This window comes from Protopterus annectens, chromosome 4.part0 (assembly GCF_019279795.1).
Source record: "Protopterus annectens isolate FY-2018-M chromosome 4.part0, PAN1.0, whole genome shotgun sequence".
In the NCBI taxonomy this organism is placed as follows: domain Eukaryota; kingdom Metazoa; phylum Chordata; order Ceratodontiformes; family Protopteridae; genus Protopterus; species Protopterus annectens.
In genome coordinates, this window is record NC_056733.1 from 1211802018 (window position 1) to 1211825109 (window position 23092).

The window sequence follows — 23092 nt, forward strand, 5'->3', positions numbered from 1 at the left end:
ACATTTTCTCCATTTGAACCAGCTAACCTGGCTAACTTGAGGTTCTTAACATGGAAAAGTTTTACCGATTGCTTTAACCTCTGCAAAAAAAGTATCCTAGTTGCAAGCTTTTATGGTGAGTCAAACCCACCTCCTTTTCCATAGGGGCAAGGTTTTTTTTGAGAACAAGTCCTTCTTTTATACCTAAAATGGTATCTGAATTTACTTTAAACAAAACTATCCGTCTCACTGTTTTCTCTCCTAAACCCAAAAATGAAGAAAACATGCTGCACCATACGTTGGATGTCAACAGACAACTCAAGTACTACCTTGACCAAACTAAATCTTTCTGATCTTCAGATTATTTGTTCGTTTGTTGTGAAGGTAGCAAGGGATAACCTGTGTCAAAACAGACTTTATGGTTGTCTAAGGCTCTTGCCTTTTGCTGTACTCACTATAACAAAACTATTCCAGTCATGGTCTAGGCCAGCTGCACCAGGGCCTTGACTTCATCTATGGCTGTTTATAAAGGGTTGGATTTTAGAAGTATTCCAGAAGCAGCAACTGGGTGCTCTCTACATATGTTTACAAAGAACTGTAAGCTTGTTTCCCTCTCTAGGTCTTGTTTAGGTTTTGCAAGGCCCATTCTCCAGAGGCTCGTAGAGTTATCTCCTTCTACCCCCCAGGGTAGTAAGCTAGGGTAACCTACGCATGTAGCTGGGGCTGCTGCAGCATTGATCGGTAGGATGAACATAGTACAGTTGTGTAAGCAAATGTAGCGTAACAGTAGAGGTTTGAATGATCGTTGTTGCAGTTGCTGCTCCTTCTCTTATCTCCTTTTTATTTTGGTATGGAGTTTATGCCAGGGTGTGCTTATTTATTTTTTGCTCTTCCTACCGTTGTGCTTCCAGGGCTTAGCCTTCCTCTGTCTGCTGGCAGGAAAGCTCTGATTGGCTTAGCACCCAAATTTGTCTTTTAGTCAGCACTTTTCAAGCTGCCTGACAGTTTGAGGGCATGGAAGGTGCCCTAAAGCTTTGGAACCTGGACAGCTGTTGTGTCCTTAGCAGCATGTAACTCATGCAGTTAAGGCTAGTGCAGTAGTGATTGTTTGAGCATCTAGTGTTATAGTGTGTTTATTTATACAGCTGTACTTTCTCTCTTGGGACCTCTCAGTTGAATAGCTGGGGACTCTGTCTCAAAGGCTGAGGCAGATGGAAAAGACATTGGTTGATAGAAAACTTATTCACTTACCCTAACACTAGATCTGTGTTGTCTTTTTCCATCCATCTTAACCACCCCTTCCACCATCTCCCTTCCAGATTGTCACATATGTTAGGATCTGAAGCAGAATTAGATCTAGTGGACTAACCCAAGGTCTGCTTTTATCACCATTTATGATTCTTTCCCTTTATTATTGTCTCTTGATATATAGTCCCTTTTTCTATGAACATACATAATTATGCAGAGTAATCGCTGAGGAGTTTAAGGTAGGCAGGGCAGTATGGGAGAGGAGACGGAGCCTCAGAACTTAAAGATTCTAAAGTTGCCAGCTGTCGGGTCTGATCTGCATAACCGAATGCTGAGACGCACATAAGAAGACAGCATGGATCCAAGTTGCCAACTGTCGGGTCTGATCTGATCTGCATAACCGAATGCTGAGACACACATAAGAAGACAGCATGGATCCAAGTTGCCAGCTGTCGGGTCTGATCTGATCTGCATAACCGAATGCTGAGACGCACATAAGAAGACAGCATGGATCGAAGTTGCCAGCTGTCGGGTCTGATCTGATCTGCATAACCGAATGTTGAGACGCACATAAGAAGACAGCATGGATCTCGCGTTATGTTGAGTACATAACTTCCAGTTTCTTACTTCTTAGGGGAATATCACATATGCAGCCCCAAATGAGCTGTAGCGGAGAAGCAAATATGAACAAAAATGTCTCCTTTGTTGGAAATCTGCTTTCCTAACTTTGTTTCATTTCATATTGCATCATGTTTTAAGTAGGTGCTGATGTATGCATATTCCACCAAGTAAGTATAGTTTCTGAGGGTAGTTGCTATATCTGTATAGAGGAACTGTTTGATTAGAAAAAAACAGCACAATAATTGTAAAGGTCAAACACCTGCTCAGTTTCAGATTCCTGTAGCAAATTATTCCACTTATTAGCACTCAGTATAAACATTAATGTTGATAGTAATGTCAGAGAGCTCTGAACTTAGCCTATAATGTAGAAAAATGACCTACCAAGTAATCCTTATGCTTTTTGTATCCTAAAATAATTGTAAGGTTGTGCTGCTTGGTAGTTCTTTGTAACAGATCTCCTTTTTATTTTCTTTTGCTGCAGGAATTAACTCATTTCTGGTTTATATGGCATATAAGGACTCGTATCAGATGTCTAATAGTGAGGTAATCGTAAGCTTCACATATTTACATTATTTTCTCCTGTCTAATGTTTTTATGAGAAAATGTCGATGCTTTCAAATCCTGTAGAGAACTCAACAGATGGAGTGCATGAGTGAGGCATATTCACAGAATACAGACCGTATACAGAAAATAGCCATGTATAAATCCTGGCGGTTTACATTCATGTAGCTGAATCACAGAACAGTTTTGCAGAAAAACATTGCCGCTAATAGTCGAATTATGGACAGCTGAGTGGTAGAGATGTCAAATTAAAGGAACTAGGTCAACATTTGCATTTTTATTTATTTATTTATTTTTATTGTAACAGTCACACACAGCCCAAAACCACTAAGTATGGAAGGATCTAAACAAACACAAACATCTACCTGTTTGTATGTTTTTGCAGGGGGGCAAGCCCCCTGCACCCCCCACACATCCTGCAAATTATGTTTACCAACTCCAAGATTGCACTACAGTGAGGAAAAGGATAACATTCCCGATCCTCTCTCTACTGTGATCTCGATTCAAAAGCTTCAACAGCGCACTTCATAACATCTACTTCACATGCATGAATGGCAGAGTCTGTTCATTCACATTAATTCAGTAATACACGGTGCAACATTTCAGTCAGTCTAGTAACTGCATTTGTTCAAATAAAATCTGATGTACTGCAATTCTGCAAAGTGAATGTAAACTGTCCTGACATATTACACACACAGATGCATATACATTTGATGAAATATCTTTTTATTTTACAGTTGACTTGCTTACTTGAAGAAGACTTTAGTTATTAGAAATCACTCTTTTAAAGGGCACAGAAATAGTATTTAAAGGTAGTATCTTAAAGACACCAAAACAAGATTTAGAGATAGTGTAAGCTGACAGCTCATTTGTATAAATAATGACTGCCCCAGAACTTGGCATTTTGTAATTTATCATTGTTGCGCTTTACAACTCTTCAGTAAATAGGTAATCCTAGCTTTCAAAATACTACAGTCCAGTGTCTGTTATCAGATTTTTTTGTTGCCTCTGTGATTGAAAGTTTGATTTTATTCAGTTACTCAACAAAAGAGAGATGCAAAGTGCATTCTGTCAGTATTGATTGTGCTGCGAGTTGGAATCAGTGAGGAGCAGTGTGGTGCACTAGTAATCACTGATGACTTAACAGCGCTTGATTATCTGCTTAAGTTATTGATTGGTGTTCTGTCCGTATGGAGCCTACATCTCTTCCATGTGTCCATGTGGGCTTTCTCTGGATGATCTGGTTTCACCCTACATACCAAAGACAGACATGCATTAGGTGAATTATGTATTTTCTAAGCTGCCTGTGTATGTATGCTGAAACTGAATGTGTTTTTTTAATTTTGTGATAGACTGGCATCCTTTTCAGGATTCTTTTTCTGCAGTACTCCCATTGCTTTCCAAGATAGGCTGTGGTTCCACAACAACTGAACCTAACTGAGTAGAATAAATTGTGTATTAAAAAATGAGTGAATGAAGCCATTTCTGTAGCACAGAGGGATAAAACCCATACTACAATTCAGGTGATTTAGGTTCGAATAGTAACATAAGTACTTGTAGGAGCTAGCAGGAGAGGATGGGAGTGAGTATCTGTTGCCAGCTTGCCTTTCCTTGGGGTGGCTGTTGCAGTATATGGGTATCACCTAGGAGGAACACTAGGTGTTTCAACCCACAGACTTTGTGCTTAGCAAGCGCATGCTGATTTGTGCACTTGCACTACAGGCCGAGAAGAATTCTTTGTGCAAGATCATGCTTCCCCTTGGAGGGCAACTCTAGAGCATCTGTTAAAGAGACATAAGAGGAGAGAGTATGCTGCCCCATAGGACCAACAAGCTGACCCACTTCCTACCATCCATCTGTTGCTGTGGGACAGCTGATCAGGATTCCCTGACAGTACTGAATGAGTCACAAGTCTGTAGCACAGCCTGGGTTGTTTTGCTTCTGTCTTCTGAGAACAAATAAGCCAACTGGGTTAAGGTAGAGGAGTCTTTGGACAGGTGGGCAGGCACTGAAGGGACACAAAAAATAAATGCATGAATGTGAGCTTTTGCCAACACTGTAGATAACTATATATTTGCATCCCAACTTATTTATCTAAACTAGTTATAAAAAATACACACACACACACACATGTATATATATATATATATATATATATATATATATATATATATATATATATACACACAGCAATATTTTTTTAATTTAGCATGCTTTCTTCTTCATTGGGAATGTGCTCTGAAGGTGAAAATTAAAAAAAAAAAAGTTTTTTTTCCAAACCAGTACAAACATTTTCAAGCATATTAAAAAGATAGACACTTTGCCAATACTATGATACTTCAAAACACATTACACTGTTTTACTGTATGTCAGGGTAGTCACTATACTTGCAGTGTATAGACACATGATTATAACATAACATTTTTTTTTCATATTCTTGAGTCAGTTTTTGTCAAGCTAGGCTGTTTCAAGCCTGTTCGTCAAATGATTTTTTCCAACTTCCATAAGGCTTTGTGACCTCAAAGTTAGCTGTATTAGTTTGGGAGCGAAAATCTCTGTGAAGTCAATGTGGGCACTTTTTATGCACATAAAAAAAAATGTGTGTAAAAGCCTGTTTGAGCAGGTGGGCTTGATGAATCATATTTCAGTTTAAAGCAAGCTTGTGACAAAGTATGTCCTTGACTGTAATAGCTTGGAGATGGAGGAGTATAACCATACCATGTGGTATGTGAGACCTTTGCCCCTCACAAAAAATATTTCATGTAATGTTTTAATTTGAAGAACTTGTGGATCTCATTAGAAGAGGCTTGTCTTCTGTGACCAGCAAGACTGATGTGACCTGCATTGTGAGTGCTTGGCCAATGCAACTATCTCATATTTCCAGGAAAACTTATTTTCTCTTCCCATCATGCAGCATGCACACTGTCCAGCTGTTCTTTGCCACACTTCATAAATAGTTCAAAAGAAAGTAACCTCAGGCTACTCTTTGGACTTTCAGTTTATTTGTTATCATTTGTGGAGTGGAGTTGTGTGTGAATATTCATCATTTCTTTCTTTTGTACTAATTTTCCAGTGTTATATCTCTTTCAGTTGTAAGAAAGTACCACTTTCTTTTTTTTCTGTCAGAAAGATTGCTCTGATGTCAATTTCCATTCATTCCTCAACCAATAGGTTTGGATCCAAACCTTGGATCTGACTCGGCAATTACTATAGGTCGTGGCCAACTGAAACTCTTGAGCTCCTCCCTACCCATAATACACCAGCCCCTACCATACCCCAGATCTCTTTTCACATATAGAAGTGGTCAGCTTTGCTTTTGAACAATTTTTGAGATGTGCTTTTTTTACAATAATTCTTTTCTGTCTTTCTTTCCTGCATACATTTAGTGTATTTTTTATATACCACTGTTGGAATTTTGCTAAGCGTTTATATATATATATATATATATATATATATATATATATATATATATATATATATATATATATATATATATATATATATATATATATATGTGTGTGTGTGTATAGCTTTATCTTGCACCGTTGATGTATTCCTTTTTATAACATAGTTGTGCCTTTTTCCACCTTTTCTTTCCTCCTTACCCTAACAAAAAAAAAAACTTTCATCATGTCTGAAAAAGGGTTTAAGAAATGTAGAAAATGTGGCCATAAATTACCTTGTTCTGATTCTCATGATCTCTGTGTCTCTTGTTTAGGCGCAGAGCATCTTAATGTGGAATGCAGTATTTGCCAGAGTTTCAGTCCGTGAGCTATATAGGATTGTAAAAACAAATATATTTTAAAATGTTTACTGCGCACTACTGTTTCTGAAGCCATGTCTGGGACACACTCCCCTAAGATAGCTTCTAAGGACACTCCAAAAAAGTCCTTGGAAAAAATCAGGTTTGTTGACTTCGTCTTCAGCAGAACCTCCACACAAAAAGTCCAGGCTGGATCCTAAGTCATCTGGCTCCAAGAATGCTACAGCATCTCCTAAAATCTCCTTGAATCCAGCTACTATGAATTCTAAAGTACACTCTCAGATCCGATACTCACCCTCTGTAGACCCAGTACCTTTTAAGGTCCCATCTCCCTTCCTTGAGAGACAGCAATCCAAGTCACCCTCTGTAGCTTCATCTCCTTCTTCCAGGAGTCTCACTGAAGCCAACATGGATAGAATGATGAAGAAGTTTCTCTTGGCGCAGATACAGATGGGGTTCTACCAGCTCCTACTCCTGAGGTCAGGAATCCTTAACCAGCTGTACCCCTCCAGTACCAGCTACTTCTCTGATTAGACACTTCGTTTCATAGTCTTTGGATCCGACTTTGCTGAGTCTGCCTGGATCAAATTCGAGGACAGTGGCGTCCTCGGATCTGAGGGTTTCTCTTAGTGCTCTAGCTCAGACGAGTTGAAGCTAAGTGGTTCTCATAGCCAAAGCGTTCCAGTTAGATCTGAGGTGTTAGAATCGACTCTGAAAGTTTCTGAGCTGTCTCTGCCCCTCTTAGCCTCAACCCTGGAAAGCTCAGCTCCAACCTTTGCCTCACCTAGATTGCCTTCTGGGCAGATGGAGCCGATGGGGCAGATGGAGCTGATGGGGCAGAAGCATGTCTTCTCAGCTAAATAGGATTCCTTCTCCCCTGGGCGTTCTAACTTTGACATAGTGGAGAGAGAGTTCTCTGCATCAGCGTGATGGATGGTCCCTCCCCCCTCGGATCTTCCTTCGACATCTCATGTGTCTCTGCAGCATGAGCCACAGCATTTGACTCCACAGGGACAGCCCAAATCCTCCAGACTACTCAGCAGGGTATTACTCTCACTTCTGACACTTCCCCAGAACATCCCATGGAGGATGTTCCCCAGAAGAGAAAGTGCAAAAGGAGGCACTTGAATTCCCCATAGAAAATAAATCACAGAAGACACTGATTTCAATGAATGGGAATGATTCCCTAGATCACCTACTCAAGATGTTCTATTTGGAGACATTCTGGAGATCCTCAAGCAATGGGGTGGTTGGTCCTCCCAAAATCCTTCTCCAGAAAAATCAATGTTTCTGGAGGCATTTCGATCTGGCCCATCTACCTGTTGGGTGACTGTGCCTGCTGATGAGCTCATTGATTTGCTCTCTCAGTGGGCATGAAAGGGACCTGATGTGGATGAACCTATCCCCAAGAGATCAGACCAAATTCTGACACCTCCAACAGGAAGGGAATACTGGAGCAAGGGAGAACCAGTAGATGCCATGGTTGTTGCAGCAACCACGAAGAAGGAACTTGCGGAACAAAGTTCCACAGTCCATCCCCCTAATAGAGAGCCTAGGGCTTTGGGCCGATTTGGGAAGCATGTCTATACTTCAGCGACTTTTGCTCCTAGGTCACTGAACTGTTTGGCACATTTCATTATATTGTAAAAAGATTTGATAGAGGAGCTTTCAAATACTTTTTCAGGGACCACTACTGCAGAGACTCAAGTTTCAGTAGCCTTGCAGTTGGTAACCCTTGAGTCCATGTCAAATTCATCCATGAAGCTTATCTCTTGTGCGGCTGAGGGTACCTCAAGGGCAGAATGTTCAGGTATCTCAATAAGGAGACCCACCTGAATGCACTTTTGTGACTTTTCGGGGCCTTTCATGTCTTCTTTTGTCAATGGTCCCTTTAACAGATCTTCTTTATAAGGCCCCAAAGGTGAAGGACATCCTCTCCAGGTGTGACAAAGATGGAAAGACTTTCTCTGCTGTAGAAGTACATTTTTCGACCCCTCAAAGAACCTTCTCTAGGAATCAATGAGGGGGATGAAAAATGTGGCTCAGGAAATCTCATAGTCCTTTCCAAGATCTATGTGGAAAAGGTTCCCCCAGAGGCGAGAGGGGGGTGCTAATGGAAGATGCCACCCACTCAGCAGAGATGGCCTCCAAAATCAAGGGTCTATAAATACATTCTGTCACAGACCCTATCAATGTTCCTGAAAGGAGGTCTGATTGTCCCCCTCTGCAGGCAATTGGGGGTCATATATCCTTGCACCAGAGAGCCTGGCTAGATATCACAAAAGACACTTGAGTGCAGAGGATTATTTCTAGAAGTTATATAATTCCCTTTCCTCTTCCATCTCCATCCTAGCAGAAGTTTCCCGATGCTCAACCCAATCAAAGGAAAGCAGCAGCACTGGAAATACAAAAGCTGCTAGAAAAAAAGTCATTCATGCAGTCCCACCAGACCAGAAAGGATCCGAAACTTACTCAAGATTCTTTTTAGTGCCAAAGAAAACAGGGGACTGGAGACTGATTCTGCATATCAGCAACTTAAACAAGTCAGTCTGACACTCAAAGTTTTGGATGGTCATAGTTCAGTCCATCCTGCCATTCTTAGGCAAGGATGATAGGATGTGTTCAATAGAACTTCAAGATGAGTACTATGACATAAAAATGAGCAGGCTGTCCAGAAGGTTTTTATGCTTCTAGGTGGGAGCCAGTCATTCCCAGTTGCGAGCCCAGCCCTTTGGTCTCACCACAGCCCTCAGGGTGTTCACCAAATGCATGGCAGTGGTGGCAGCTCACTTGAGACTGCAGGGGTGGGAGCCAGTCATTGCCAGTTCCGAGCCCAGCCCTTTGGTCTCACCTCAGCCCTCAGGGTGTTCACCAAATGCATGGCAGTGGTGGCAGCTCACTTGAGACTGCAGGGGTGGGAGCCAGTCATTGCCAGTTCCGAGCCCAGCCCTTTGGTCTCACCTCAGCCCTCAGGGTGTTCACCAAATGCATGGAAGTGGTGGCAGCTCACTTGAGACTGCAGGGATTCTGGGTGTTTCCATATTTAGATGACGGCTCATTATCACTCCCTCCAAGCATCTACTCGTAATAACGAGAGACCAGGTACTCCAGACTTGCTTCCTTCTGAAATTACAATAAATTACAAGAAATCTCAGTTGCAACAATTTCAAACACTGGAATTCACAGGGGAAAATTTCTATACCATATCTGCAACAGCTTCACTTCCCCTAAACAGAATACAAACATTAAGACCGCAGGTCACAAAAAATATTCATAACACTAACATTTCAGCCCAATTGATTCTTCAAGTATTGGGGTCAGTGTCAGCAGCCACAATTTCATGTTCTCCTGGCAAGATATCATATGAGAATTCTTCAGTGGATGTTAGTGTCCCAATGGTCAGTTTTTTATCAGCAGATCTCAGTTCAAATAAGGATCACACAGACATGCAGGGAATACCTTTAGTGGTGGATAAGGTCAGATCAGCCTTTACAAGGCCGTCCATTCATTTTCCCTCAACCCAAGGCCATAGTGACCACAGATGGATCACAGATTGAATGGGTGAGGCACTTCCTGGGGAAAAGAGTCCAAAGCACTTGGTCCCCCGAAGAGGCCAATTTGCATATAAATGTCCTGGAGATGAGAGCAGTGCCTTTAGTGTTGCAAGCTTTCCAGGATGCTGTACATCTGGGGACAGTTGCGATCCAGACGGACAGTATGTCAGTAGTTTGGTACATCAACAAACAAAGAGGAACCAGGTCTTATCACTTGTGTCAAGAAGCACTTAGAGTGTGGCAATGGGCAGTCTCATCCAACCATTTTTTGATAGCAACGCACGTTCTGGGGAAGTTCAATGTAATAGACAAATTGAATAGGTTGATTCTACTACCTCAAGAGTGGTCTCTCAACAAAAAAGTGATTGAAGTGATATTCTGTCAATGGGGCCAGCCTTATTGCAATATTTTTGTGTCTCCCCTAAATAAGTGCATCAGTTTCTTGCCCTAATCTCCCCAACAGAGGAATTACCATGGGGCGCTGTGCTCCACGGTTAGCCCTTCAGTCTTCTCTGTGCTTATCCACCAACCCTACTGATTACCACATTCCTACAGAAAGCTGCAAGGTTGAAGACCAAAGTCTTCCTCATTGCACCTTATGTCCTCGATAGGTTTGGTTTTCCGTTCTTTGGCCTCATCTTCTTTACCCACCTTGGATTCTGGATCCAATTTCTGTTTCATCTGACAAGCATAATTTATCCAGCCATCTCAGACCTCAAGCTAACAGCATGGTTTCTCCACCTCCGCTAATAGACAGACAACCTATGCTCTCATCCTGTCTGTCATATACTTTTGTCTTCATAGGTTCATAGGTGTGTACTAGGCTAATGGCCCTGGGGCCTTTACAAGCCTAGCCACAGGATTACCCTGGTATAGTGTCACCCAACTTTAGTTCCCAGTGCCTCTGTCGAGTAGAGCCACTGGAGGTATCCCTGAGGTGAATTTTCTGTTTCCCATCCACTCATCAAGATTTCTCTTAGAGAGGGTCAGCGAGGTGCTCTGCTTGACATGTATGAAAAGTCTGTTCTATAGCATGGGCAGTCTCTGGGTTATGAACCTGTCCCTCCAGCATGTTCTGTTAATTGTGGTAATGAGGTTGAGGTCTCTGGAGCGTGTGGTGTGGAGGGATTGGGATTTCTTTAGATGTAGCATTTCTAACAGAGTTGGGTCAGACATGACTTTGTAAGTCAAGCAGAGATTGCCTTTAAGTAAGTGATATGAGACAGAATAGTTGGAGTTTTTCGAGACTGTCCATATAGGACAAGTGTTTAAGGCCTAGGATCCTCTTTGTGAGGTACTTTTGTGGCCTCTCCAGTTGTTGCAGGTGTCTAAAGAGGTACATGCCAAATGGGACATTGTACTTGATGACTGACCTAATGAGGGAAGAGTAGAGGGAGACAATGACCTCTTTTTTTTCCTGGATGCAAAACCCTTGGTAATGAGGTGTGCCACATAGAAGGACTTTCTGACCACAGTGGCAGTGTGGTGGTCAAAAAAGAGATTGCTGTCAACCTGTGTTCGTAGATCTCTTATAATGCTTTCTGTGCTTAGTGGACTACCATCAATGTGGTAATTCATGGGAACTGGGCTTTTCCCAAAGGGGATGATGACACATTTTTTGGCATGGAGTTTAAGGCCATGGTTCTGACACCAGTCGTTGGTCTCAGTGAGGCCATTCTGTAGGATGCCAACATCACTTGGAGAGTTAATAATAGTTCCCAACTTGCAATTGTCTGCAAACTTTGTCAGCCAGAGTCCATTCGTGTTGGCCTGGACTTCAGAGAAGTAGATAACCAAACAGGAGAGGACCCAGGACCGAACCCTGTTGGACACACTGTGGGTTCTATCTGTAAGCCAGTTTGCAACCCACCTAGTGATATAGGGATTAATGCCTAGCTTAGTAAGTTTTTCTATGATTCCTGAGTGGGGAATGGTATCAAAAGCCTTGACCAGATCAAGGTAGGCAGTATGAACCACCTTGTCTTCATCCACAACTCTGGTGACTGACTCAAAGAAGTCAACCAAGTTGAGCAGGCATAATCTACCCTTCACAAAACCAAACTGTGTGGGATCCAGAGTTTGGAGAGTCCCTATATCCTTGTTATTAGGTCCCTGATGATGCGTTACATAGCTTTTCATGTCAGACTCATCAAGGTAATGGGACGATAGTTCCCAGGGTCTGTAGTCGCTCCTCCTTTGTGGAGAGGGATGACTGTAGCAGTGCACCATTCGGTAGGGACAAAGCCTGAGGTGAGGCTGTGATTGAACAGGGCACACAGGTGAGGTGCCAGTTCACTCTGTAGTTCATGTAGAATATAGTCAAGATATTGTCAGGTCCCATAGAAGCTGTATTCTTGGCCTTGGACAGTGCTGTTTTAACGTGTGCAGCAGTAATACTGGGTGCCTGGAAGTCTACTGGTATTGTGATATGTTCTTTGGGGGAGGAGAGAGGGGTAAAGTTGGCACTGAATCTGTCGGCCAGTATACTGGCAATATCTGTTGGCTTGGTATAGGACGTACCATTGTGCAGTAGCTCAGAGCAAATATAGGTATTGCTGAAGAGATACTTTACATAACTATAGGAGGCCTTGTGGTTGTCTTTACTGTCTGCTGCAATTCTGATTTCATAGTTAGCTTTAGAGGATTTGATGAGGGATCTCAACTTTTTTATGAGGCTGATAAGGGAGTTTTTCCAGTGTTTGGACTTCACCTTATTCCGCATCAGTTTCCTCCTTCTGTTGTAGAGTGTGTTTATGGCAGGGGACCACCAGATTGGCTTCTTTTTTTGGTGGAGAGCATTGTGGATCTTTTGGGTATGGTGAGATCCATGCATTTCTGTACATGTTCTTACAGTGTACTGGTGTATGATTTGGTGGTCACGCAGATATTCTCCCTTTGCATGGGTGCTGTGAAGTTAGCCACCTCTGTTTTTAGGAGCCCAAAGTTAGCTTTGGAGAAGTTTTTCATGATAGTTATCTTTTTGGGGGTGGGAGGGCGGGATGAATGTGGATTTCCAAGGTGATTAGTTTGTGGTCGGATCTAACCAGGGAGAAGCTGATTATTGGTGTAGAGCAATGGTCGCCCATGTTAGTATTGACCAGGTCAAGGATGTTGCAATCTCTAGTGGGGGTAAGAACGAGCTGCTCCAGGGCATTGGAATTAATGTACTCCAGGAAACGTTGGGCAAGTGTATTGGTACATGAGTAGTTTTCCCAGTTAATGAAGGAGTAGTTGAAATTGCCTAGTAAGAGAGTGTTAGGTTTGACCCTAATATTCTCCAGAGTGCTTTAGGAATGTGGAGTGTGAGCCTTGGGATATGGTTGGGTACCTATAGCAGGCTATGACCTGAATCGCTGTCTTACCCAATGTTAGCTGCACCTGAAGTATCTATGATACGTTATGTTGGGCTACCAGTCTGGAGGTGTACGCCTCCTTTATAAATATGGAAACACCACCGCCTGTAGAGCTTCAGTCCAAGTTCTGGGGCCGAAAGGTGTGGAGTGAGTTATAGCCTGGTAGTGCAGGGATGCTTTCTGCTGCCTTGAACCAGGTCTCTGTTACAACACAAATGTCAATGTTCTCCATTTTAAGGAATGCTTCGAGCGAGTACATTTTGAGATTTAGACTTCTGGCATTGAGCAGCATGACCCTCAGATTGCATTTGTTTTTAGCGGTCACTGTGGTAATTTGGTCTTTGGAACACCTTCCAAAAAAGGCACTATAGGGGTGGCACGAGCCTTTGCCAGTATCCGGAAGCCCAGGAGTGACAGATGCAGACCATCTCTGGCAAAGCATCGAGATATGTCAGTCATGTGATCCCAGGCAGACAGATACTGGATCCCCTTCGAATGACACTAGAAGCTTAGCCAGTTGTTGAAATCAGTCATTTTCTGCTTGTACTGTGGTATCATTCTGGGTGATGGTAGGATGTTGTTCAGGGCTAGGGTTATACCCATCTGAGGTGCATAATCCGAGAGCTCCTTCATGTCTCTTTTCATGTAGTCCAGGGAGGTACGTCTCAGGTCATTCACACCCACATGTACAATGACAGAGTCATATTTGTACCTGTTGTTGAGGGACCTGAGTGCATGCGTTATGTGGCGGATCCTGGCACTTGACAGGAACCTGACTGTTACTTTCCCCTTATTCATCCTAGTGAGTTGGACATCAGTGTGCCTCAGTATCAAGTCACCTATGATTAGTGTGTTGGGCATGCTGTTTTGCCTTAGGGGCTTTGGTTGAGTGGCACACTGTTTAGGAGAGTTATGTGTCCCGTGATTAGTGTTGTGTTTTGGTGGTCGAGTGTGTTTCTGCCTTGGAGGTCTCTACTGCTTGGGTAGATTTTTATTGAGAGCCTCTGCGAAGGTGGGTGTGTGGTTTGTGTTTTTATGTGAAGGCAGTGCCGGTGTGTTTTCTGGAGAGCTATGTGTTCCATGTGATATGGTGCAAGTGTTGACCTTCTCGTCTTGACCAGCTATTCCGGTCTTGGCTGGAAAGTGCGTGGCTTCCAGTTTGGATGTATAAGTGCATCTCTCACAAGTCTGAGTGTTGGGAGGTAAGAGGAGAGGGTTGTCTGTGTACATGAGGCAGTTGCTACGTTGCCTCAGGATGCCCATGTTCACCAGGTTAATAGGAGAAAGCACAGGGAACTGACCTTTAGACATCCTTGGAGGGGTGGACATTGATAAGAACTGGATCTGTTTCCTGGTAGAACGTTTAGTGCTGGTAGCACTTTTATGTGCTACTATAATTGCTACAAGAAGTCTGGTAAAGTGCTAGACTAATAAGCTAGTATAAGTGCAGGAGAGGCGAGAACTAGTAGATCTAAGGAAAAAATTGAAGAGCAGACTTTGGCACTGCTCAGAAGCTTACAACAGTCCTGGATACAGCAAGTCTGTATCTGGACTAGACTAGTTACTGGAAAGGTGGGAAACAAGCACAAATGCGGACTTTTAAACCAGAAAGTTGAGAGAGATGGAAAAACCGCCCAAGCGGCCAGTAAACTACAATGTCTGGACCAGAATCCACTCCTCGTGTCGTAGATAGGCTACCTAGTGCTTACCACTCCCACTGATAAGCTAGAAGGCTTCCCTCCAACATAGAAAGGCTTGGGGGGCTCAGAAGCTTACAAATAGTCCTGGATACAGCAAATCTTTATCTGGACTAGACTACTTACAGGAAAGTGGGGAAACAAGTACTAACGTGGGCTTTTGAACCAGAAAGTTGAAAGAGATGGAAGAAGCTGCCCAAATGGCCAATAAACCACAATTTCTGTGCCAGAAATTACTCCTCTTGTGCTAGATAGGCTACCTAGTGCTTACCACTCCCACTGATAAGCTAGAAGACTTCCCTCTAACACAGAAATACTTGGAGGGCTCAGAAGCTTACAGTCTTGGATGCAGCAAATCTGTATCTGGACTACACCAGTTACAGGAGAAGTAGGAAACAAGCTCAAACACAGGCTTTTAAACCAGAAAAGTAGAAAGAGATGGAAAAACTGGCCAAACAGCCAATAACTACAATTTCTGGGCCAGAAACCACTCCTGTTGTGGTAGATAGGCTACCCATAAAGCTTCCGCTAGAAAAATCTGCTAGAATAAGTAGAAGATGTTTGTTTGTTGGGTGCATCAAAAACATATTGATCCTTTTTCAGCCCCTACACAAAGTGTCCTACAATGTTTGGCAAAATTTTTAATGAGGGAGCTAGTTTCTCTGCCATTAAACTTCAGTTGGCAACAATCGACAGTTGACAATTCTTTTCTAGCTTCTACTAAGATATGAAAGGCTTTCCTAAAAGGAACTATTTCACTTAGACCACCTTATAAAGATTCTACTCTTCCATGGGATTTATTTATTATTTATTTATTTCCAGTTTGATTACCGGGGAAGTCCACTGGGCCGAAATTACCCATTTTCAGTGGAGGCCTGGGGAGAAAAGCTCCAAGTTGCATAATACATTTACAATACAAGTGGTACATAGGTATAACAGATACATTATACAAACTGTAACAATTGACATGTTTGGAGTCATGGTATTTAACAGAGTTCAGGGTTTTACAATTTCATTTAAGGAGCACTCTAATGTGAGGAGTTTGACAACAATATATGTGTGAACATGAGTAGAGAGAGAGAGGCGACAGAAAAAAGACATAGAGAATACACTCTGCTTATGCACAATTAAACATGGATGCTATTTACACTATTTACAAGGTTGAGTTGAGTCAGAGTAGCTATAGGTGTTATCGAAAGAATAAAGAGCCCAGGAGAAAGAGAAAGAGCACACTGGGAGCAGAAGGTTTAACTTGGATTAGGTAGGGTGAAGGTAGGTACATTTTCACTTAGAGGACAGGTGTTTGAAAAGCAGGTTTTTAAAGTTTTCAGAGTTTGGCATAGATCTTAGAGTAGATGGAAGGGAATTCCATTTTTTGCCAAGTGAGTAAGAGAGAAGAAGTTGGCAAACAATATGTTTAGGTTTATTGATAGCTATTAGGTTCTGATGTTCAGATCTTAGTGTTATTTTGGGTATGTAGGGGGGAAGGAGATTAGTTAGGGCAGGACATTTTGTTGGGTGAAATATGAGTCTATGAGCAGAGGTGAGTTGGAGGTAGTCTAGGTAGTTAGGGAGTTCAAGCCAATTCAGGGATTGTAGGTTGAGGCAGTGAAGGGTATAGTTTTTGGAGTTAGTGGCGAATTTAGAGATTTTGTTATAGCAGGTTTCTAGTTTGGAGGTGATAGTAGAGCACAGATTGGTTAGAAGAGGGGCTTCTTATAATAAGGAATGGAGAAGATAAGTTGTGGCCAGAGTATGCCTAGTAGAGTTGGAGAGAAAGCGATTGTTCCTGTACAGCATGCCTAGCTTTTGGTGGGTTTTCTTGATATTTTGTTGAATATGTGTATCAAATTTGAGGTGTTCATCAATGGTAATACCAAGTAGTTTAGCTGAGGGAACTACATCTATAGGTGAATTGGTTTGCCTATAGACTTTGAAGTTGTTTTTGTCATAGGAGAAGGACTTTGTAGGAGGGAACAGTAGAATCTTTGATTTATTTGCATTTAGAGAGAGGTGGTTTTGGCACATCCATTTTTCAGTTGTTGAAAATGCAATTTGGGTTTTGTTTAGAAGTTCAGAGAGGTTTGAGGCAGAGCAGACTAAGGTAGAGTCATCTGTGTATTGAATGATTTTGCTGTCAGGAATAGCAGAGGAGAAGTTATTGATGAAGATATTAAAAAGCATGGGTCCGAGAATAGATCCCTTTAGTACTCCAGTTGGAGTGGGTAGGAAGGAAGAGATGGAGTTCTTCCATTTGACTGCCTGTGATCTATCGAATAGATAACTGGAGAACCAGGATACAGTGTTGGGTGAGAGATGGAGGTTGGAGAGTTGAAAGAGAAGGTGCTTGTGGGATACAGCATTGAAAGCTTTGGACAGATCAAGTACAATGCTAGAAACTAAATGTCCCGAATCTTGGGCTTGGTTGACAGTTTCAAGGAAAGAGTGTAGAGCGGTAATAGTGCTATGGCCTGGGAAGAGGCCATGTTGGGTGGGAGTGAGAAGGTTGTTTAGAATCAGAAAAGGCATGAGTTGAAGGTGGATGCATTTTTCTAGGATTTTGGAGATTGGTAAGAGCAGAGCAATTGCGTGAAAGTTTGAGATGCTGGTGTTTTTGCCTCCTTTGTGAAGTGGAAGAATATAGGCTGAGCGCCAGAGTTTAGGGGCATATGATTTCTTTATGGATCTATTAATAATGATGCTGATTGGAAGAGCAATATCATCAGCAGCACATTTCAGGAATGAGGAAGGGATATTGTCAGGAACATTAGAGCAAGGTTTAAGTTTGGACAAAAGTTTTTGTATAAAATTAGTGGAGACGGGTTTGAGCTCAAACAGAGAGGGAGGGTTGCTAGGTGAGTTGGAAAGTGGTGAATATACGGAAGTTGGGTTATTGTTTGGAAATGTCTTGGTAAGGTTCTAAATGGTTTCTGTGAAAAATGAGTTAAATTCAGAGCTTAGTTCGAGGTCAGATTGACTTGGGTCAGGACAGGGGTTATTCTTGGAGCCTGGCTTGAGAAGACAATTTATTGAATTCCAGAAAAGTTTGGGATTTTTATTATTATTTTTGGACTGGAGTTTGATGTAGTAGGACTTTTTATCATTGGTGATTAGATATTTTTTTGCAAGGTTACGTAGCTGTTGATATTGGAGGAGTGTAGTGGGCAGCTTATTATTTTGGTAAAGTTTCCATATTTTTTCTCTTTGGTGCATGATCATTTTTGTTTCTTTGGATAGCCAAGGAACAGTTTTGGCTTTTATCCTTTTGTGTCTTAGAGGGGCAAGGGAGTTTAGGGTATCTAAGAAGACAATTGAAGTATTCTATAGCTCTGTCAAGTGGAAGGGTGTTTAGAATTTGCCAGTTCATCTGTTTAAAAATGTTTGAGAAAGTAGTGGGGTTGAAGTTAGTGAGGCTACGAGTGTGTATATATTGATGCTGGTGTGGAGTAGAGCTGGTTGAGGGATGTAGGAAGGCTGGAAGGTGGTCGCTAATGGTATCAGGAATAGTGCCAGAGTTAGTTTTTTTAGTTGAATCTGAGACTAGGATCCAGTCTAAGGTGGATCCAGGTGGATTTGTTTTGTTTGGTCAGGTGATGGGAAGGATTAACTGAGAGAAGTTATAGAGGTTAATTGTTAGGGAGGAGAGTGGCAATTGATTTTGTTCCAGTCAATATTTACATCTCCTAGAATGTATGTTTCATAGTGAATTATAGTAGAAACCCATGAGAGAATTTCTTTGAGTGTAGAGATATTATTACCAGGTGTGATATATAGGGAAATAATACAGATATTTTTGTGTTTATTTAATTTTAGTAGTCCACCAGTTAGTTCCTTATTCTGGAGTTGGGGAATTGGAATTTGGAGGGGAATTATGGTGAGGAGGTTAGAGAAGACTAGGGCAGAGCCACCACCTTTTTTGTTAAGATGGTCGCTTCTGAGAGCATGAAATCCTGGGGGTAGGATCTCAGAGTCAGAGATGGAGGGTTTGAGCCATGTTTCAGAGATGGCTAAGATGTCAGGTTGGTTATGGCTTAACCAAGCTTGAAATTGGTGAATTTTGTTGTAAGACTTTGTGCATTTAAAGTAAAAAGCTTCAGGGTGTCATGGTAGAAGGTGGATGATAGAAGGTGGGTGTTGGTGAAGGAGGGGTACAGGCCTTAATCCTTTCCCCCCTTCGAACCAGCAGGAAAATGTGATCTTAAATTTCTGACTACTTGGAAGACAATATTTTTAGTGGCCGTCACCTGTGCTAGGACTCCAGGTGTTATCTTCTAAACCTCCTTACTTGATTTTCCATAAAGATAGAGTATCATTAAGAACCAGTCCTTCCTTCCTTCCAAAGGTGGTGTCAGAATTCATTATCAATCAGTCTGTTAACTTGCACGTCTTCTTTCCAGAATTTGAAAGCAGAGGTGAATATGGTACATTTGCTGGATGTTCATAGACAGTTGCATTTCTACTTACACCGAACAAAAAACAGTAGAAAATCTGAGTAGTTATTTATATCCTTTGCAGATAACAATTGGGCAAATCTATTACAAATGTAACATTAGCAAGGTGGATTACGGACTGTGTAGCTTTTGTCTATAATAAATTGGGCATTTCATTTCCAAAACCTTTACGAGCTCACTCTACTAGATCTGTGGCAAAGTTGTCAATGTTTTTATCCAGTTATTCCATGGGTGACATATGTGCAGTTGCTACTTGGGCTAATGCTCATTTACTCATTAGAGATTGGATTGGATCTGGTCTCAAGGGGAAAAACATCATTCCTTAGAGTCCACCTGGGATATCGCATAGCTGGAGACTCTGTCCCAGTGGTTGAGGAATGAATGAAAATTGACATCAGATAAAGAAGTTATGTACTTACCATAACATTCCATCTGTGTTGTCCATTTTCATTCTTCCTCAGTTCCCCTCCCACCAATGCCAAACTTCTGTTGTCATGTTCTTCTGGAAGAATGAGATACTATTAAGAGACCACAGTGTTTTGTATGGAGCTCCAGATATTAGTGTTGTTTTTTAGGAATATTATTCTAATATCTACTGTTTTTTTTTTTCTGTCATCTAGTGAACAAGATGTGCAGTATAGTAGGGGTTGTTGCATTATAGGTAGGGAAGAGCTCGAGAGTTTAATTTGGCCATGAGCTTTAATAATGGCCAAGTCGGATCCAAGGTTCGGATCTGAACCCAATAGTTGAGGAAGAATAAAAATGGACAACACAGATGGAACCTTATGGTAAGTACATAATTTCTTTTTTTCCTGCTTTCACTGTCTTTGGATCTAGGCCCACAGCCTTGCAGTGTCCAGATCTTTACTTAGAAAGTGTGCCTGTGGTCTTGTCAGCCAAGAGAAATATAATTTGCTTGATTTTACATTACATTACATCTGCTTGATGGCAGACGGAAACAATAATACCATCTGGTCTGCAACATTTAATATCTGCCTCCCATCCATCTCTTCGTTACCCCTTACCCTTTTGTGTGATGCTGTTTTGAATGTCTCTTTGAATTAATTCCAGTAATCATTCCACATGTCTGTAACCTTCTCTGTATTAAGTACATTTGGGGATCCAGTAAGTAGTTACTCCTTACAGTCTGCTGCCTTTGATTAACCTTCCTATGCGTCCTTTTTGTTTAGGATGACCCCCCTCACTACTTCCTCATGTAGACTTGTGCGCAGGTGTTACATTTCCCCTGTCCTCTATGGTGTCATATAAGATGAGTGGTAGCTCATTTAGCTTATCGATAAGTATTTTCTCTATATCCCATGGATCTTTCTGGTAGTTTTGCTCTGAATTTTTTCCAGTTGCTCATTGTCCTTTTCCATATGTGGCTGCCAGAACTACACAGAGTACTTAAGATGTGACCTGACCAAGGAGTTGTCTTTACTTCTAGAATTAGCCTCCCGCTACCACCACCACCTCAGTCTTCTCTCAGTGGCTCATTTCAGGTGTGACTAACACCCCTAGATCCTTTCCCATTTCTTTTGTAGTAGCACTCCTCCCAATCAGTATCAATTCACAACAGGATTGTTGTAGTGTAAGTGAAGTACTTTCCATTTATTTACACTGAGCCTCAACTGCCGACTTATTCAGCCTTTCCAAAACGTTTAGTAGAATATTTCCACATCTTCTACTACTGCACCTATCTTTGTGCCGTGTCTTAGAAGAGAACTGAATCCAGGAGAGACCACTGTGGTACTCCTGTAGTCAGTCTCTTAATTCCTGACATCTTCCTTCTTATCACAACATTCCACATTCTGCCACTCAGTAATGTCATAATCTTGTTCCTCAGTTCTGGTCCTACCCAACTGCCACTCCTAATTTGCTTTCCGACTTCTGTGTGGCACCAAGTCAGAGGCCTTACTGAAGTCCAGGTAGACCACTGATACTGGTACTCCATCTCAAGTTGGACTATAACCCAACCATGAAACTGGATCAGGTTTAACTGACAAATCCTTCTGGCCATGAACCCAAGTTGGTTGCTGTCTTGGAGACTGGTTTAATCCAGAAGCACAACAACCTTCCTCACAGGATTTTCTTTGTGCTTTCTTTACACTATTATTAAGCCGGCAGACCTAGAATTCTCTGGACTCCCACCCATTGCACAAGGGTACCATACTTTGTCTTCTAGTCTTTAGGTACTTTTTTACTAGCTAGCACTATGCTGATGGTTTCCATAATGTGCTCTGCCAGCTAACTAGCTGGAATTCTCAGAATGTTGAGAAGCATTCTATTTGGTCCTTTCACTTTATCCTTTCTAAGGGCAGCCAGTTTCCTCTCTACTTCTTCCATGTCTATTCTGGTGATTGCCCACTGTTGTTCTCATTCTTCCCTGCTTCCCTTCCAGGATGACAGTCTGCCCTTGTTCTCCTTTGTGAAGATGAAAGGATGATAAACATTTAGTAACATTGCTTTTTTAGTGTTTAGTGATCTCCTCATCTTTGCTAAGCCTAGCCAGGCCAGGCCTGTCTCTCCTTTTCTCTTTTCTACTGTGTGCCTAAAAATCTTGTTTCTCTTCTTGATATGTCCTACAAACACGCTTTTAAATTTTGTCAGTGCTACTTTTACCAGCTTTATTGCTCTTCTGCAAGCCTTTTTGGACTCTGCTTACTTCATAGGCTCATAGGTGAATACTAAGCTAAAGGCCCTGGAGCCTTTACAAGCCTAGCCCTAAGCATTTCCTGGTATTGTGCCCTCTGATGTTAGCTCCCAGTGCCCCTATCAAGCAGGGCCACTGGAGTGATCTCGGGGTGAATTTTTTTATTTCCCATCCACTCATAAACATTTCTCTTGAAGAGGACTAGTGAGGTGCTCTGCTTGATGTGTATGGGAAGTCTGTTCCAGAGCATGGGCAACTATGTCTCTCCAGCATGTTCTGTTGATTGTGGTAATGAGGTTGAGATCTCTGGAGCATGTTGTATGGAGGGATTGGGATTTCTTTAGATGTAGCATATCTAACAGTGCTGGGTCAGACATGGCTTTGTAGGTTAAGCAGAAATCACCTCTAAGTAGGCTATATGAGACAGAGTATAGCTTGAGTTTTTTGAGTCTGTCCACATAGGGTATGTGTTTAAGTCCTAAGATCCTCTTAGTGAGATATTTTTGTGGCCTTTCCAGTTGTTGTAGGTGTCTAGTGAGGTACATGCCAAACAAGGTGTTGTACTCTATAATAGGTCTGATGAGGGAAGAGTAGAGGGAGACTATAACCTCTTTCTTCCTGGATGCAAAACCCTTTGTAATGAGATTTGTCACATAGAAGGTCTTTCTGACCACAGTAGCAATGCGGTTGTCAAAGGAGAGGTTGCTATCAACCTGTGTTCCCAAATCTCTTATTACACCTTTGGTGTTAGTGGACTACTGTCGATGTGGTAGTTCATGGGCACCGAGTTCTTCCCAAAGGGAATGACGATGCATTCTTTGGCAGTGAGCTTAAGGCCATGGTTCTGGCACCAGTCATTGGTCTCAGTCAGGCCTTTTTGTAGAATGTCTATATCCCTTGGTGATTCAATAATGGCTCTCAGTTTGCAGTCGTCAGCAAACTTGGTCAACCAGAGTCCCTTTGTGTTGGCCTGGATTTCAGAGAAGTAGATACCAAACAGAAGAGGACCCGAGACTGATCCCTGTGGGACACCACTCGTGACTGGTTGGTAGTCAGACTTGGTGTCTGCTACTTTCACAGCTTGGGTTCTATCAGTGAGACAGTTTGCCACCCACCTTGTGACGTAGGGGTTTATGCCTAGTTTAGTGAGTCTGTCTATGATCCCTGAGTGAGGTATGGTTTCAAAGGCCTTGGCCAGATACAGGTAGGCTG

At 42.1% G+C, this 23092-nt stretch overlaps 1 protein-coding gene across 2 annotated transcripts in view; it reads left to right on the forward strand.

Annotated features, from left to right (window-relative positions):
* The window catches only part of LOC122799823 (dihydropyrimidinase-related protein 3), a 1038656-nt gene that overhangs the window by 626872 nt on the left and 388692 nt on the right, over positions 1-23092 (forward strand). For both annotated transcript variants that reach the window (XM_044069139.1, XM_044069140.1), the window contains exon 5: positions 2330-2391. In XM_044069139.1, the coding sequence (XP_043925074.1) occupies positions 2330-2391 (62 nt within the window). The remainder of the gene's footprint in view (positions 1-2329; positions 2392-23092) is intronic.